Genomic DNA, 14,586 nt, shown 5'->3' with positions numbered 1-14,586 from the left:
ATCTTAGTTTGAGAAAAATCTTTTAGTTATTTTGAAAACTGAGTTTTTTCAAAATGGTATAAACTGACCATAGAAATTAGTTTTATACTATGAGATAAACAGCCATTTGATGAGTGAATTGAATTATCAATAATTTTTTAAAAATATATTGAAATAAAGATTGGATATTATTAGATGAATAACAAATTCATTTATATGTTTTGATTGCCTGTTGTTTCTTATATCTTTAAAAATAGAAACAGTCAATAAAGTCATTTTAAGTCTTTGAATTTTGTTTAAAATTTGATTGCAAAAGTAAATGCATGTATAAATGGTAATTGTAAATAGATTCAGACTGCGGACTTTTGAAATCAACTCATACTTATTTCTTCAGTTAGTTTGCCTCAATAGTTGCCAGTAAATATGAATAATTTATATGAATACCATTACTCAAAAATGTTTGAAAATCATTTTAATATAAATTTAGAAATTTTAATTTTAATAATGGATTATATAAAACTTAATAATGAGAGAAGATACATGTTAAATGTTCATGAATAATGATTCATTAAAACTTAACATATATCTTTTCTCATTATTAATTTTCATATAATCCATTATATCCATTTAAAATGACTACAAATGGATTTAAATCATTGATCTTTCCTTATTTTTGAAATAAATCAATCATTTCCTGTTGGACTTTGCACTTTGCACTTAACTATTTGCCAGAAATTTATTTTATAAATTCCTGGCAAATAGAAAGTAATTGACTGAAAATAAATTGATTACAATAATTATTTCTTTATACATTTGTTCTATCATATTAATATTTAATATATTCAGGCTTTTATAACAATTCAAATATGAATTTCTTTTATAATGAACTACCTCATCTCAAGGGTTTATCACAAATTTTTTAGCCTGATGTACTGTATGTTGTGTTATCTCACTGGTTACATAATGTTGTGTACACTGGTATCAACATTAAAATGTATTTTCTGTGATTTAATTTTTATGCCTTGATTATAAATTACAATTTTTAATTTCTTCATTGAAATTATTTATTATATATACATAGTCCGTTACTGCAGTTTTTGCACATTGTTTGTTATTTTTTCCCCCTATCTTTAAAAAATTAAATGAGATATATTTATAATCTACTAGAACAAGTGATTTGTTTATGAGAAGTATTGTTTGACAAAAATATTGACATAATACATTTATTCATATGTTGTTGTTGTTCCATATTTTTGATAGTTAACATTTTTGTCATGTAGTGTATGTATGTAAAATGTGTGTACATGAATAGAAATAGCATGACATTATGCATCAAAGTTTTTAAATAAAATTATCAAAGGACTGTCTTCTCATTTAAATATTCTAAAGCAACATAAAACATCCACAAATATATATCAATAAATTAAAAACTTATATACAATGTCATTTTATGACATGTATTTGCAAATATGATTTTAATTAATTTATTTGTATATGTTTTATGTTAATTTAAAATATTAACATCAAAAGACAATTCTTGACCAGTTTTAATTAATTTTAAAATATTTTCTTTCAGTGTGTAAAAGTTTTAAGTTTGAATTATTCTAAAGCAACATAAAACATCCACAAATATATATCAATAAATTAAAAACTTATATACAATGTCATTTTATGACATGTATTTGCAAATATGATTTTAATTAATTTATTTGTATATGTTTTATGTTAATTTAAAATATTAACATCAAAAGACAATTCTTGACCAGTTTTAATTAATTTTAAAATATTTTCTTTCAGTGTGTAAAAGTTTTAAGTTTGAATTATTCTGAGCTCTTCTTATGTCTTTTTTTATTTATTAAAATAATAAATTTAATTATAGTTAATTAACAAATGATGGCGTAAATATGTGTAAATATCTACAATAACAAACTACTTCAACTATTAATTAATTTCAAATTTCTAATCAAATTAATTGATAAATACTTGGGATTTTTTTACCTCCTAAAATTTTTAATTTGTATTTGATATGTTTGTTTCCATAAAGTAATACATACAAAAATTTCTTTTTTATATTATCATATAAAATAATTGTTTCCTGTAAGATATAGGCTGAATTCATTAATACAAGGGCATAATTTGCTTTTAATTATATCATATTATATTATAGAAGAAATGAATATATGGATACATTTTAATCACTTTAATTGATATAAGATATTGATTGAAATAATGAAATTGAATAAATTATTCTTTCTATTAGTACTTATTGTACAGTATTAAATATGAAAGAGTTTTCATAATTTATATTTGTCTGACAATTCTATTTTTCTTCCAATGCAATCCAGAACTTTTAATAAATAAAGTTTTAATGAATAGAATAATTTATCCAGTTTCAATTAGTTCATTATTCTAAAGATAGAAGATACTCATTAAAATAATTTTGAAATATGGAATTGACTTGATTAAGCAAGCATTAATAGTAGATCATTTTACATAAGGATTATCTTACAACCATTTGCAGTAGGACTCCAGTAATACAAGATAATGTAAATTTATGCTATGTCAGATAACTGAAAACTCAGTTAAAAAGGATGGATGGCCATGACCACTATGGATAAAAAAAATATGAATATTTTTTGTTTACTTTAACCCAGTGTAGTACATTGCTGATTGGATTAAAAAATATGAATTTAAAAGGTTTAAATGATGGTAATCAGAAAAAAAGCACACAAGAAAAATGCCCACAGAGAAATTCTCATATTCATAATATTACAAAGTAATAAAATCTAAATTATGCACATCTGCTAGAAGTGAAGTTCAAAGATACAATACTCTTATTGATATAAAAGAATTATGTTTTTAAAGAAAACTGTAACAAATTAAAAGTTTTGTGCATCTCTCTCTCTCTCTCTCTCTCTCTCTCTGTTTGGGATGATGATTGTGGCCATTTATAATCAGTTGTTTCATGGTATAGTTTATTTCTTTCTGCTCTCTATGGGTCTCCTCTCTCATTATGAATGAAATTTTTTTATTTTTAATTGATTGTTGGTTTTATTATTAGAGTTAGTCTTTTATGTAGTCATTTGTATTCTTACCACTATATATTTGTTAAAATACAAGTAAAGAGAAATTAAGGTACAAAACAACTTAATTTAAACTGTTTTGTCTTGTTAAAGTGTATTAATAGTTTTAAATGTTATGTCATGGTTTTAATTTTTTAATAAATAAATATTTGAAGAATTTTAAGCCATATACTTGTTATAACGCTGTGTATACCATACAGTCTATACATTTCAAAGGGGTCAAAGGATTCAAAGGGGTCCTGACATTTAATAACTATATTTTTTTGAGAATATCTATTTTGTTGGGCTGCAATTTTAATTGCAGATCTGTAAGTTTCCACTGACGTCTATGTCTGCCTTTCTGTCTATCCCTGTTCTTCCTTACTCTTGAGAACAGAAATTGGAACAACCAACTAATTACTATTAATTGGTTGTTCCAATTTTTTAAACTAGTATGATCTATTTCTTATTCTAATTTCAGTTGTGTATCAGGATCTGAAAAAGATCTGTTTAAAATTGAAAACGTTAGTTGCTAATAAAAAACTTTACAACTTGAAATACAAAGGTTTTGTGAATGTTTTTTATTACAATTAAACCCGGTTCATTTGTATTGACATAGAATTATACTTGAAAACACAGAGTTAGATAGATGAAAGTCAAGACCAAATACGGAAAGCTTAAGGACAGGAGACCCCAATTAACTATATACAAACTTTCGATACAAACTGGAAGTCATGTTATTTTAATTAAAAAATTTTCCTCTGAAAGGAGTTAGATAGATGACGGGCACTACTCTGTTGTTAACAGGAAAAGTATGATGTACAGGGGCAAGACACTACTAAAATTGAGAACATATATTTTAAATTAAATAAATTAAAATTTTGATGATAAATTACAGCCTAGCATTGTGTGATGATGTCACAATAAATAATTGCTCATTTATATTATTATTTTTTTTTCTGAATAAAGTTTGTTGATAAAAAACCCATTTACTTTTATTTTCTCTTACAAACTCAAGAACAGCAGAGCTCTCTACATGTAAAGGCCACTTTTGTATAGCAATGAATTAATATAATTCTAATATATTTGAAATTGTGCATACATCATCACCTTTATGTGAAAATTACTATATGTGCCTATTTTCTGTGTGCATATATGACAATAGGGTTTTTCTGTGTACAGTTTTTGGGTAGACTTTTTTCATGTGCATTTTTCCCCATAGAACCTTATATTGCCTTTAGTCTCTTTTTATACCTTAGTCAATTTAATCATATACAATGGTATCTCAGAACTCAAATTCAATTTATTCCAAGGGATCCCCTATGAATAAATTGAATTTGAGTTCTGAGATACCATTGTATGTGTTAGAGCTCCAGAAACTTAGAGTTCCAAGGCAATTTTTCCCATAAGGAATAATGTAAAAGTGAATAAGTCATTCCCAAACCCCAAAAATACCCTTAATTTTAAAAAAATCATAATTTAAGCTAAAATAACACATGAAAATGCCCTAATTAATGCAGAAAATAATAATAGATTAAAAACAATGAAAAAAGTAAATAATGCAATAAAATGAAAACTTAATATAGGTTAATATGCTATTCATGCCAAGTAATATTAATTAATAGTTAAAACTCACTGTGTTCTCTCATTCGAAAGCGCTCAAATGAACGAAAAAACAATTAATAACACTGAACACAGTGAGTTTTAACTATTAATTAAATGAAAACTGTATTGTAATCTCATTTATTTTATTATCAACAGCCAATTTTTATCATTTATCCACACTAAGAGCAATTTTTCTATCTACTTCATAGTCTGCATTCTCCTAGAGATTACTTTATAATTCCTTTCACCACATCTGCCTATTTTTGTTGATTCTTTTTGTTTCAGAATTGTATGCACAGTTGACTTCAGCATCCTAAACATGATTGTGAAACCAGAAACACATACTGCTTTCATGCTTAACAATGAGTTTCTTTTTTAACCTCAGTTGTTGTTCTTTCAAGCTTCCTCTGAAGTTTCATAGCCTCAACACTTCTTAGGTGCCATGTTGAATGCACTGGGGTGTTGTTAATAATACTACAAGTAAAAAAACAAGTTGTCTGAGCATACTTTCAGAATGATAGGAGATGAACTGATCATGGCTGGGCTCATTTAACATGTCCCAAACTCATAGCAATGAATTTAGAAAAGTAATGGATTTTCATTATTTTCTGCCCAAAAAGTAACAAGTAGTCCAAAATGAAAATTAATTTAATTTAGCAACACTGTTTCATCATGCATATCTGTACAAATATATACCATACAGTATTCCTTCTTGTGCTTGAGTTTCAAGAAAATTTTGATTTTGGGACAAACTTCCTCAAAAAAGTGTTCAAATTCCAATTTGTTCAACCTCTGGGGCATTTGAGTTAGTATAACAACAGATTTCTTTGCATCATTTATTACACAGCTAATACACCTACAGTAGTTTTAAAAATAAAAGTATGTATTATTATAATTACATTTTAATATGATTGATTTGTCTCCCATTAAAATTAATTGATAATAAGTAACAAAAACAAATCATTTTGTAATGCATGTTGCATTTTAAACTTTATTTTACAAATAATAAAAGTGGTGTATTCACTTACAGGTTTACAACAGATAATGCAGAACCTTGGTTAATCAGGGTTCTGTTGTATAACTGTGCATATGTTGTATGTGTACTGTATATACAAGAAATACAAAAATAAGGTTAGAGCAAGGTGTAAAATTTTTGTTTAACTGAACAAAAGTAATCTGACATAAATATAAGAGTAGAGAAGTATAAGAAAATATTACAAATGAACAATTATTTATTGTGACATTGTCACAATGCCGGGCTGCAATTTTTAATCGTATTTTTAATTAATTTAATTTAATTTAAAATACTGTATATGCTCTCTATGCTCTCCACCTCAAATTAGTAGTGACTTGCCCTTATACATCATACTTTTTCTGTTAACAACAGTAATGTTGGTCATCTATTTAACATCATTAGGGGAAAATTTTTGAATTGAAATAACATGACTTTCAGTTTGTATTAGAAGTTCAAATATAGTTAATTGATGCCTCTTGCCCCTAAGTTTCCATATCTAGTCTTGTCTTCCATCTATCTAACTCTGTTCTTGAGATTAAGGACAGACTGATTACAGTGGGAATCTATAGGTCTACAATTTTTTCAAATTGCAGCCAATTAAATGGTGATTTTAAACATAAAAATGATTTAAAAATACTCTGTTGAAATTTATTAAAATTAGTTTATTAAGGATATGGAGTTGAAATAAATAGATAATGTCAGTATGAAGACAAAGTTTTATATTTAACATAAAAATTAATATAAAAACAATTATAGGAATTTTAAATGAATTTTATTTATTTAACAGAAAGAATTAAACATAATCAATATTCATACAATAACTTTTATTTTGTGCATTTTTAATAAAATATAAAAAATAATAAACTTTAGGAAATATTTTAAAATTTATTGTTAAAAAATGTTCTTTTGAAAATTACAATACATGGAAAAAAATAAATAGTAGAATTGAAAACTCTGACAGCTAAATTAATTTAATTTAGTAATTGCTGATGATCTTAATAATGTCAGAATAATACTTAGTTCAGCTGGTATCTAGTTTAATTTTCTAATAGTAGTTATTTTTATTTTATAATGAATAAAATAAAAATAGCAATAAAATTGATTGGTTTTTCAAGATTAATGGTTTGAACTCATCATTTGACCAGTTGTCTTTTAAATTTTTCTTCTGATAATATAAATTACTTGCAGATCTACTTAGCAGATGACTTTGTATTTTGAATATTTTTTGAGTTTTTATAATCCATGTTAAAATATAGAAGTTATTTGGTTTTTTAATTTTATAAAAATTATCCAATTTTAAAGAATATTTAGAATATAGTTTTAGTTACATTGAAGTTATATTTTTTGAATGATAATTACATTCAATATTTATTTACTTTTGTCCAAAACTTCATGTATAACCTTATTTACAAAATATAAGAGATTGACTTCTTTAAAAATTATTTAGAGATTCTGAAAGTGAACTAGAAATATTGATAAAATTTAATATGAAGCAATCATTTATTTAATTTCATTGTTAGTTTTCATTTGTTTCATCTTAATACATTCTAAACTTTATATATATATATATAAACATGAAAAAAACCAAAAATATGAATAGTATTAAGAAAGAAATTAAATCAATATGCAGAGTTTAATCATAATGTATTTCCATCCAATTCATTGTGAATATGGAATTAATTTTTAGATGTTTTTAAAGGTAAATTTTATTAAAAAAACATACCTATACCTTTATGTTTGTTTATTTTAATTACTATAAATGTATTATTGTTTTATATAATACTAGTTGTTTTATGTAATTTGCTTGGGAAAATGATATATGTATTAAGTAAAGTTAATATATTCCTGAAATTATAATATGCATATTTGGTTAGTTTGAACAAATATGCAACATATCAGCAATTATTTGACACAAGCAAATGTGCAGCAGAGAAATGAGAAAATTCATTCTACTGTATTGCCTTTTTCACTTGAATCATATTATTAAACCAATCAGTGATAAAAACAAAACCACAAGCCAAGTGTTCAAAAAAACAATGATGGCTAATGGTCTTTCTTCATAGTTATAAGTCAAATTTCTTAGATCAACAATATTTGTAATGAAAATTTCAAAAGATAACTATGCCATACTTGAAAATTGGATTTAATTAAGTATAAATAACAAAAAAAAATACCAGTAATATCTAATAAATAATATACTTTACTAAATTAGTGATTCAAGTGAAAAAGCCAATAGAATGAATATTCTCATTTATAATTTATCAATAATATACTTTACTAAATAATAACAAAAAAACAAATGTTACTGATGATTTTTAAATCATCATCATCAGGTTAAAAGACCATCAAATATATATATGAAAAATTCAAAAGTCACTTTAAACAAAATGGAATAATTATTTCATTGGTGGAAAGCACAGATGTCAACAGTGACATAACCAGATTTTTTTTTAAGGCTAAGACTTGTGGGATCTGCGAAGATCCGTGGTGTTAAAATTCGCAGGAGTGAATGAATTGGATTACCACAAGGAGAGACAAGCATGAGAGATACTTAAAACTAACTTTTTATGTACAAAATGTATATACAATATCCCCAAAAACTAGGGTACATGACACATGGCAGTTCACACAAAGAATCCCTCGGCAAAGAACCAGTGAACAAATCCAATAAACAGGCTAAAAATATTCACTCGGTGATATTGTATACTGGCAATTATTTCACTTATACAAAGTTTATACTGTGTTTCACTATTCCTTTCACTGATGGAAACAGATTTCAAAATCACAAATCTCCACCATGACAAACAAAGAGAAGAATTTACCAGAAACACACACAGCTCCAAGAGACGACACACTCCCACAAGCTGAACACCAGGAACCAGAATGACCCATTGCCGGTCCCGCACACCATATATATCACCCCCACCGCCAACACAGTGCTGCATACAAAAACTGCCCAAAAATAACAAAAAAATAAATCCCCCGTTTTTATTTTACAATTACAAATAAAACTGTGCATACAGTAATGGAGATGATCATTTACAATAATAGCATTGATGGTAGACAAATCGTAAGGAAAAAATATATATATACTGAAAGATAAAACAGAAGCAAAAGAAAACAATGTTTTTTACAAGACGACAAGAGAGACCTACAATATATATATATACACACAAGGATGTCATAGACTTAAAATTATAGTTGTACTTCAAAGATGAACCTCCATGCTTTAGAGAATCTCTTTGTATCTCTGTAATTTATTGCAGTATTCTGAAAAGTAACTTTGTAAATTTCAAATTTCTCAGATGTTTTAGATTGGTCCAGTTTCTAATTGGATATATTAGATTTGCTTCAATGAGAAGTACCTGTACATCATTTTCTATAGCAAGTGTTGCTAATGTTGTGGTGAGGAGGCCCTTTTGGATAGAATAATTGTGTTCCTTGATAGCATGTTAAGTGATTTAGCCATTGCTCTGATTTAGAACCATTTTTTCTTGAATTGGTTGAATAAAAAACAATTTTTCCAGTTTATTTAAAGTGATGTTTGAATTTTTGTATGTGTTCAACTGCTTTTTAATCTGATGATGACAAATTGAAGTCAAATGCTCAGACTTCATGTGTGTTTTGCTCAAATAACAGGCTTTAACGATTGTCACTGATGTCCACTTTTACCCATTAATCACCATAACATTAGCTGATTGTATTTGAATTTCCTGATTCACTTCACATCCATCAGTTTCCAGACAAAACTTCCTATTCATGATAAAGACTTATAATAACTAGATATGAGCTATGTACTGTACTTTTGCAAATGATATCATAATTCTATCAAAATTTGTAAAATAGAATAGTTGTATAAATAAAATGTAGCTTACATTCTTTCTGATACTATTCTGAATCTATTTACAAAGTTTCATAGAAATTTTTTCAACCATTCTCATGTGACACTCAAACAGCTAATAGACAGATAGACATGAATTCAATTATATACTATTGTTATTAACAATTCTTTAAATGAACTATGATAGTCATTAAAATTATTATTATTATTATTATTATTAAAACTCAATAATTAATTTACATTTATTTAATCATTTTTATTTAGTTAAAGATGGAAAACAAAATTTATCATTGCATAAAACAATCCCTTATTTTATAATTTTGAATTTAAAGTTATTCCTTGATCAAAAGTTTTGAGGATCAATTTTTTAATTAAATCATCATATATTAAGTAACATTTTATTATTAAGAATTCATTCTCTATTATTTGAGTAAATTTATTTTTAAAATAATTTTAATTTTTTAAATTTAGAAGATGCATTGCCACCAGGATTTCCAGATTTTAAAACTCATCCTTCAATGCAAGGAGTAGAAAAGGGGCGAAATGCTATTCTTCCATGTGAAATTGAAGGTTATCCAGAGCCAACTATCAGATGGTTAAAGGATATGATACCTTTGGATATGACAAATCCTAGATATTCTATTGTTCAAAAAGGTATATCTTATTAAATATAAAAATGTATAATATACAGTAATAATGCTAATAATGATTCAGTTTAAAATTTTAATTGTTTTCCATGTCTTTATCTCTATCTTTTACCCATTACATTAGCTGATTGTATTTAAATCTAAGATTTGAAAAAAAATGTTAATACTAAATATTTCATTTTAAATTTACTATATGGTTTATTAATTTTTTCTTGTTTTAATAACTTATGTATATATTACTTTGATCATTAAAACAGTAATCAGAAATTTAGATGTATTGAAAAAATTAGAATATATCAAATAAAAAAGAATTTATTTAATCATCAAAACAATAACTGAAATACTGTGTTATTTAGTTATCAGTGTTTGGAAGGCATGGTGTTTTCAGTTTTATTTTGTAATTTGTTATTGAACCCATTGATTTATTTAGAAAAATTCTGTACAGTATTTAGATAATCTGGAGAATTACTAGATGTTATTTTGTTGTAGTTTCATTTTATGTTTAAGTTAATACCAGACTTGTTTGAGAATGCAAGTACATTCAATTCTCTTTTTGTGTGATAGATAGGTTCCTGACGAATGTGTAAAAAATATACTGTATCTATGAAAAACTAGAAGAATGATTTCAGACCTAAAAAATCAGCAAAAATAATACAACAAATCATATTAAAAATCATTTTAACATTTTATCATTTTTATATGATTGCACTTTTTATTTCATAAAGATTGCACATGTATATATAAATGTATTATTGGGCTGAAATTTGAAAAAATTGTAGACCTATAAATTTCCACTGCAATCAGTCTGTCCTTAATCTCAAGAACAGAGTTAGATAGATGAAAGACGAATCCAGACATGGAAACCTTAGGGACAGGAGACTCTGATTAACTATATATGAACTTTGATGCAAACTGGAAGTCATGTTATTTCAATAAACTCCCAACAACCTTTAAATAACCAGTAAAATATTTAAACATACTACAAATGTTTTTGACCGTTATTTCCGGTCTTCTTCAGGTTAACCTGAAGAANTTAACTATATATGAACTTTGATGCAAACTGGAAGTCATGTTATTTCAATAAACTCCCAACAACCTTTAAATAACCAGTAAAATATTTAAACATACTACAAATGTTTTTGACCGTTATTTCCGGTCTTCTTCAGGTTAACCTGAAGAAGACCAGAAATAACAGTCAAAAACGTTTGCACTATTTTAAAACATTTTACTGGTTATTTAAAGTTTGTTTGGAGTTTATTGTATATTTTACCAGTACTTATTAACAAGTGATGTTAACCTGTATACATGTTATTTCAATTCAAAACTTTCCCTGAAAGGAGTTAATAGATGAACAGCATTATTCTGTTATTAAGGGAAAAGTATGATGTATAGGGGCAAGTCACTATTAATTTAAAATACAGTAGAACCTTGATTATCTGGACTAATTGGGGATGAAGGTAGTCTGGATATGGAAAAATTCGGATAATCGAAACAAATACTTTAATTTGTCTTTTAATGATAATACAACACGTTTTCTTTTCAATGACATATCGGTAATATTAAAAATAAATACTGTATTTAAATCGTGATCAAATCTTCAAGAAACAAATGTTTGTATTGAATTTGGACTACTACTGACCAGCACTAACAGACTACCTATTGTTTAAAAGGCCCTCTGGTGGTGCAAGAAGAAGGGTTTTATAAAATAAAAAGCAATTGAAACTGCACTTTTATGAATAAAAATTTCACAAACTATTTATCATTTTATGATGAATAAAATTTTTTCGTTGCATTCGCGGCTTTTAAGTAATGCACGAACCTTTGAGGCACGAGGCCCTTCAGACCACGAGGCATAGGCAGTGGCCCACGTCGTCCATGCCTTATGCCGCCCTTGGTCATAGAAATGATGTAATTTGAATATAAATAATTTATAAATACATATGTCAAGTTATATTTTTATTACGACATAAAATATATTTAAGAGTTTATGACCACTGTGCTGGGTGAGACCCTGTTGAAACAAAAAAACTTGTGCATTCCATCACATACATAAACAGTGTTGTAATTCGTCAAGTGCAAATCAGAAAATTTGTAAAACTTTTGTTTATTTTGAACAATCCGGATAATTGAAAATCCGGATAACAGAGGTCCGAATAATTGAGGTTCTACTGTTTATGCACTCCAAGCATATATATTTTAAATTAAATAAATCAAAACTAAGATTAAAAATTGTAGACTGACATTGTGGCAATGTCACAACAAATAATTGCTTATATAAAGTAAATTATTGTTTGAAAACAAAAATAACATGTTACTAATTCATAAACTCAAAAATTAGACAAAATGAGTTACATGTAATATTTTATTTATTATCACTTTATGACAATAAACATATTCATTTGAGTAAGGCAGCAATATCACTACTATCACTATAAATATTGATATCTTGGTCATCACCTGTTTTGCTCAAATGGTATAAGGGCTACCAAAGAGTATTTCAGTCATAATTAAGTTATAATTTTCAAATCTTCATTTTATTGATTTTTCAGGAAAAGTAATAAATTTACAGGTGCACAAATTTTATTTTAACTTTTATTAAATTTTTTATATCACTAAACATTAAAAAGGTACTTTTCAATTTAAACACTAAATTTAAAATGCAGATGAAACAGATTACTTATTGAAGTTATATATACAATTATAATTGGAACTAAAAACAACAGCATGGAGATGAATAATGCAAAGCAAGCACTGCCTATACTATAATATGAAAAAATTAAAAAAAAATTTAGGTCACTTGTGTTAAATCAAAACAAATTGGGTATTCACAAAATGGATTAAATGGTCAGATTCCAGATTTTAATTCTTTCAAAATGGAAGAATGGATTGCTGAGTGTATAAGAGAAGAAAATTTATCCAAAAGACAAAATTTAAACTGATCACTAATTTCAAGTACAGACTGAAAAATTTTGGAGAATGTTTATAATAGAGTTAGTGGAGACTAAGTTATTTTATGAAACAAATGGAAATTCAAACTTCTTGTTAAGAAAGCTAAAAATAAGAAGTTTTATTTATGGCTTCCTTAACAAGAAGTTTGATTTTCCATTTATTTGAACATGATACCAAGTGTTGTGTATTTTATGAAAATTAAAGTGTATTGTATAGGTTAAAGTTTTTATACTTACTAGTAGTATTCTAATAAAATAAAAAATATTTTTAACCTTTAAAGTTCAATTGGACTCCTGTAAATACAATAATCATATACTGTACCTTAAACTCCAGCAGATTTATTGACTACAAACCAACATTTTTATGACCTGTTAACACCCTTTGTCAGGTCTTTATAGTTCAAATTACAAATAACTTGACTGAAATTTAAGTTCAAATTTTTGAATCTTGCATTCCAAAACGAGTACATTACAAAATTTGAGCACTATGCTATGTAGTTCTACAAAGTATAGTGATCTGTAGCTAATATTCCTTTTCAGAGTGCAAGATTCCAAAATTGAAACTTAAATTTCAGTTAAATAATTTATAATTTGAGCTATAAAGACTGGAAGGATGGTGTTGAACATATTCTAAAAGATTGGTATATAGAGTTAATGAGTTTAATGTGTGTGATTATTGTAAAAAAAATGTTAAGTAATCAGGTGTATGATGTTAATGGTTGGATTAGAGATGGAAGCTAAAAAACATTTTTTAAATTTTAAGATTTTGAATATTCAATCAATTTATATATATGTATATGATATTTAGTAATTAGACACACCTGGTAAAGAGCTAGGCAAGCTCTGGAAGCAAAGATTGGATAGCAGTCTGGGTAGAGTAACTGGCAATACGTCTGCATAGTAAGCAGGAATATGATCAGAACATTCAAAAAAATTTCCACCGAACAATTTAATATAAAAATACTAAGCTAGATATTGATTTTTCATAAATAATTGACTGCTTATTAGACTGTGCACAGATTTTATCCACCATTTATTTTCTGTCAGCCAATTACCAAACATTTAACTATTTTGACATCTTATAACTTTAAATGGATATTTGATGTTGCAAAAATGAGTTCTGTGTAGTAATTAGTCTTATGAAAGAAAGAAATGTAATTGAATTGCTTAGTCTGAAGTGAAAAAGTAATAATTTTTACATTAATGAAGTAGTCAGAAAATTCAATATTGCAATTAATTATTACATTTATTGTTTTCATAATATATACAGTAGAACCTCGAAAACTCGGCACTCGATAACCCGGCACTCCGGATAACTCGGCCACACCCTGGCAGGGCAAAAAAATCCTTAGTTAATTAATTTTCATTATAGACAGCTTTATAAAAGTATAAAAGCTCTCATAAAGTATTTTTCTGAGGTCTGTCTTATCAGGTAAATTACTGTACACAGTGTATTCATTAATTTTCATTTTCATGTAGTAAAGGCTCT

The 14,586-nt window shown here is 26.3% G+C and overlaps 1 protein-coding gene across 6 annotated transcripts in view; it reads left to right on the top strand.

Moving 5' to 3' along the window:
- LOC111612472 (tyrosine-protein phosphatase Lar-like) overlaps window positions 1-14,586 on the top strand; it is a 260,256-nt gene that overhangs the window by 146,732 nt on the left and 98,938 nt on the right. For all 6 annotated transcript variants that reach the window (XM_023353704.1, XM_023353691.1, XM_023353696.1 and 3 more), the window contains one exon: window positions 9,974-10,156. In XM_023353704.1, the coding sequence (XP_023209472.1) occupies window positions 9,974-10,156 (183 nt within the window). The remainder of the gene's footprint in view (window positions 1-9,973; window positions 10,157-14,586) is intronic.

This window comes from Centruroides sculpturatus, unplaced genomic scaffold, assembly GCF_000671375.1.
Source record: "Centruroides sculpturatus isolate CEXI.00-Female unplaced genomic scaffold, Cexi_2.0 scaffold3, whole genome shotgun sequence".
In the NCBI taxonomy this organism is placed as follows: domain Eukaryota; kingdom Metazoa; phylum Arthropoda; class Arachnida; order Scorpiones; family Buthidae; genus Centruroides; species Centruroides sculpturatus.
This window is presented reverse-complemented; position numbering and strand designations above follow the sequence as displayed.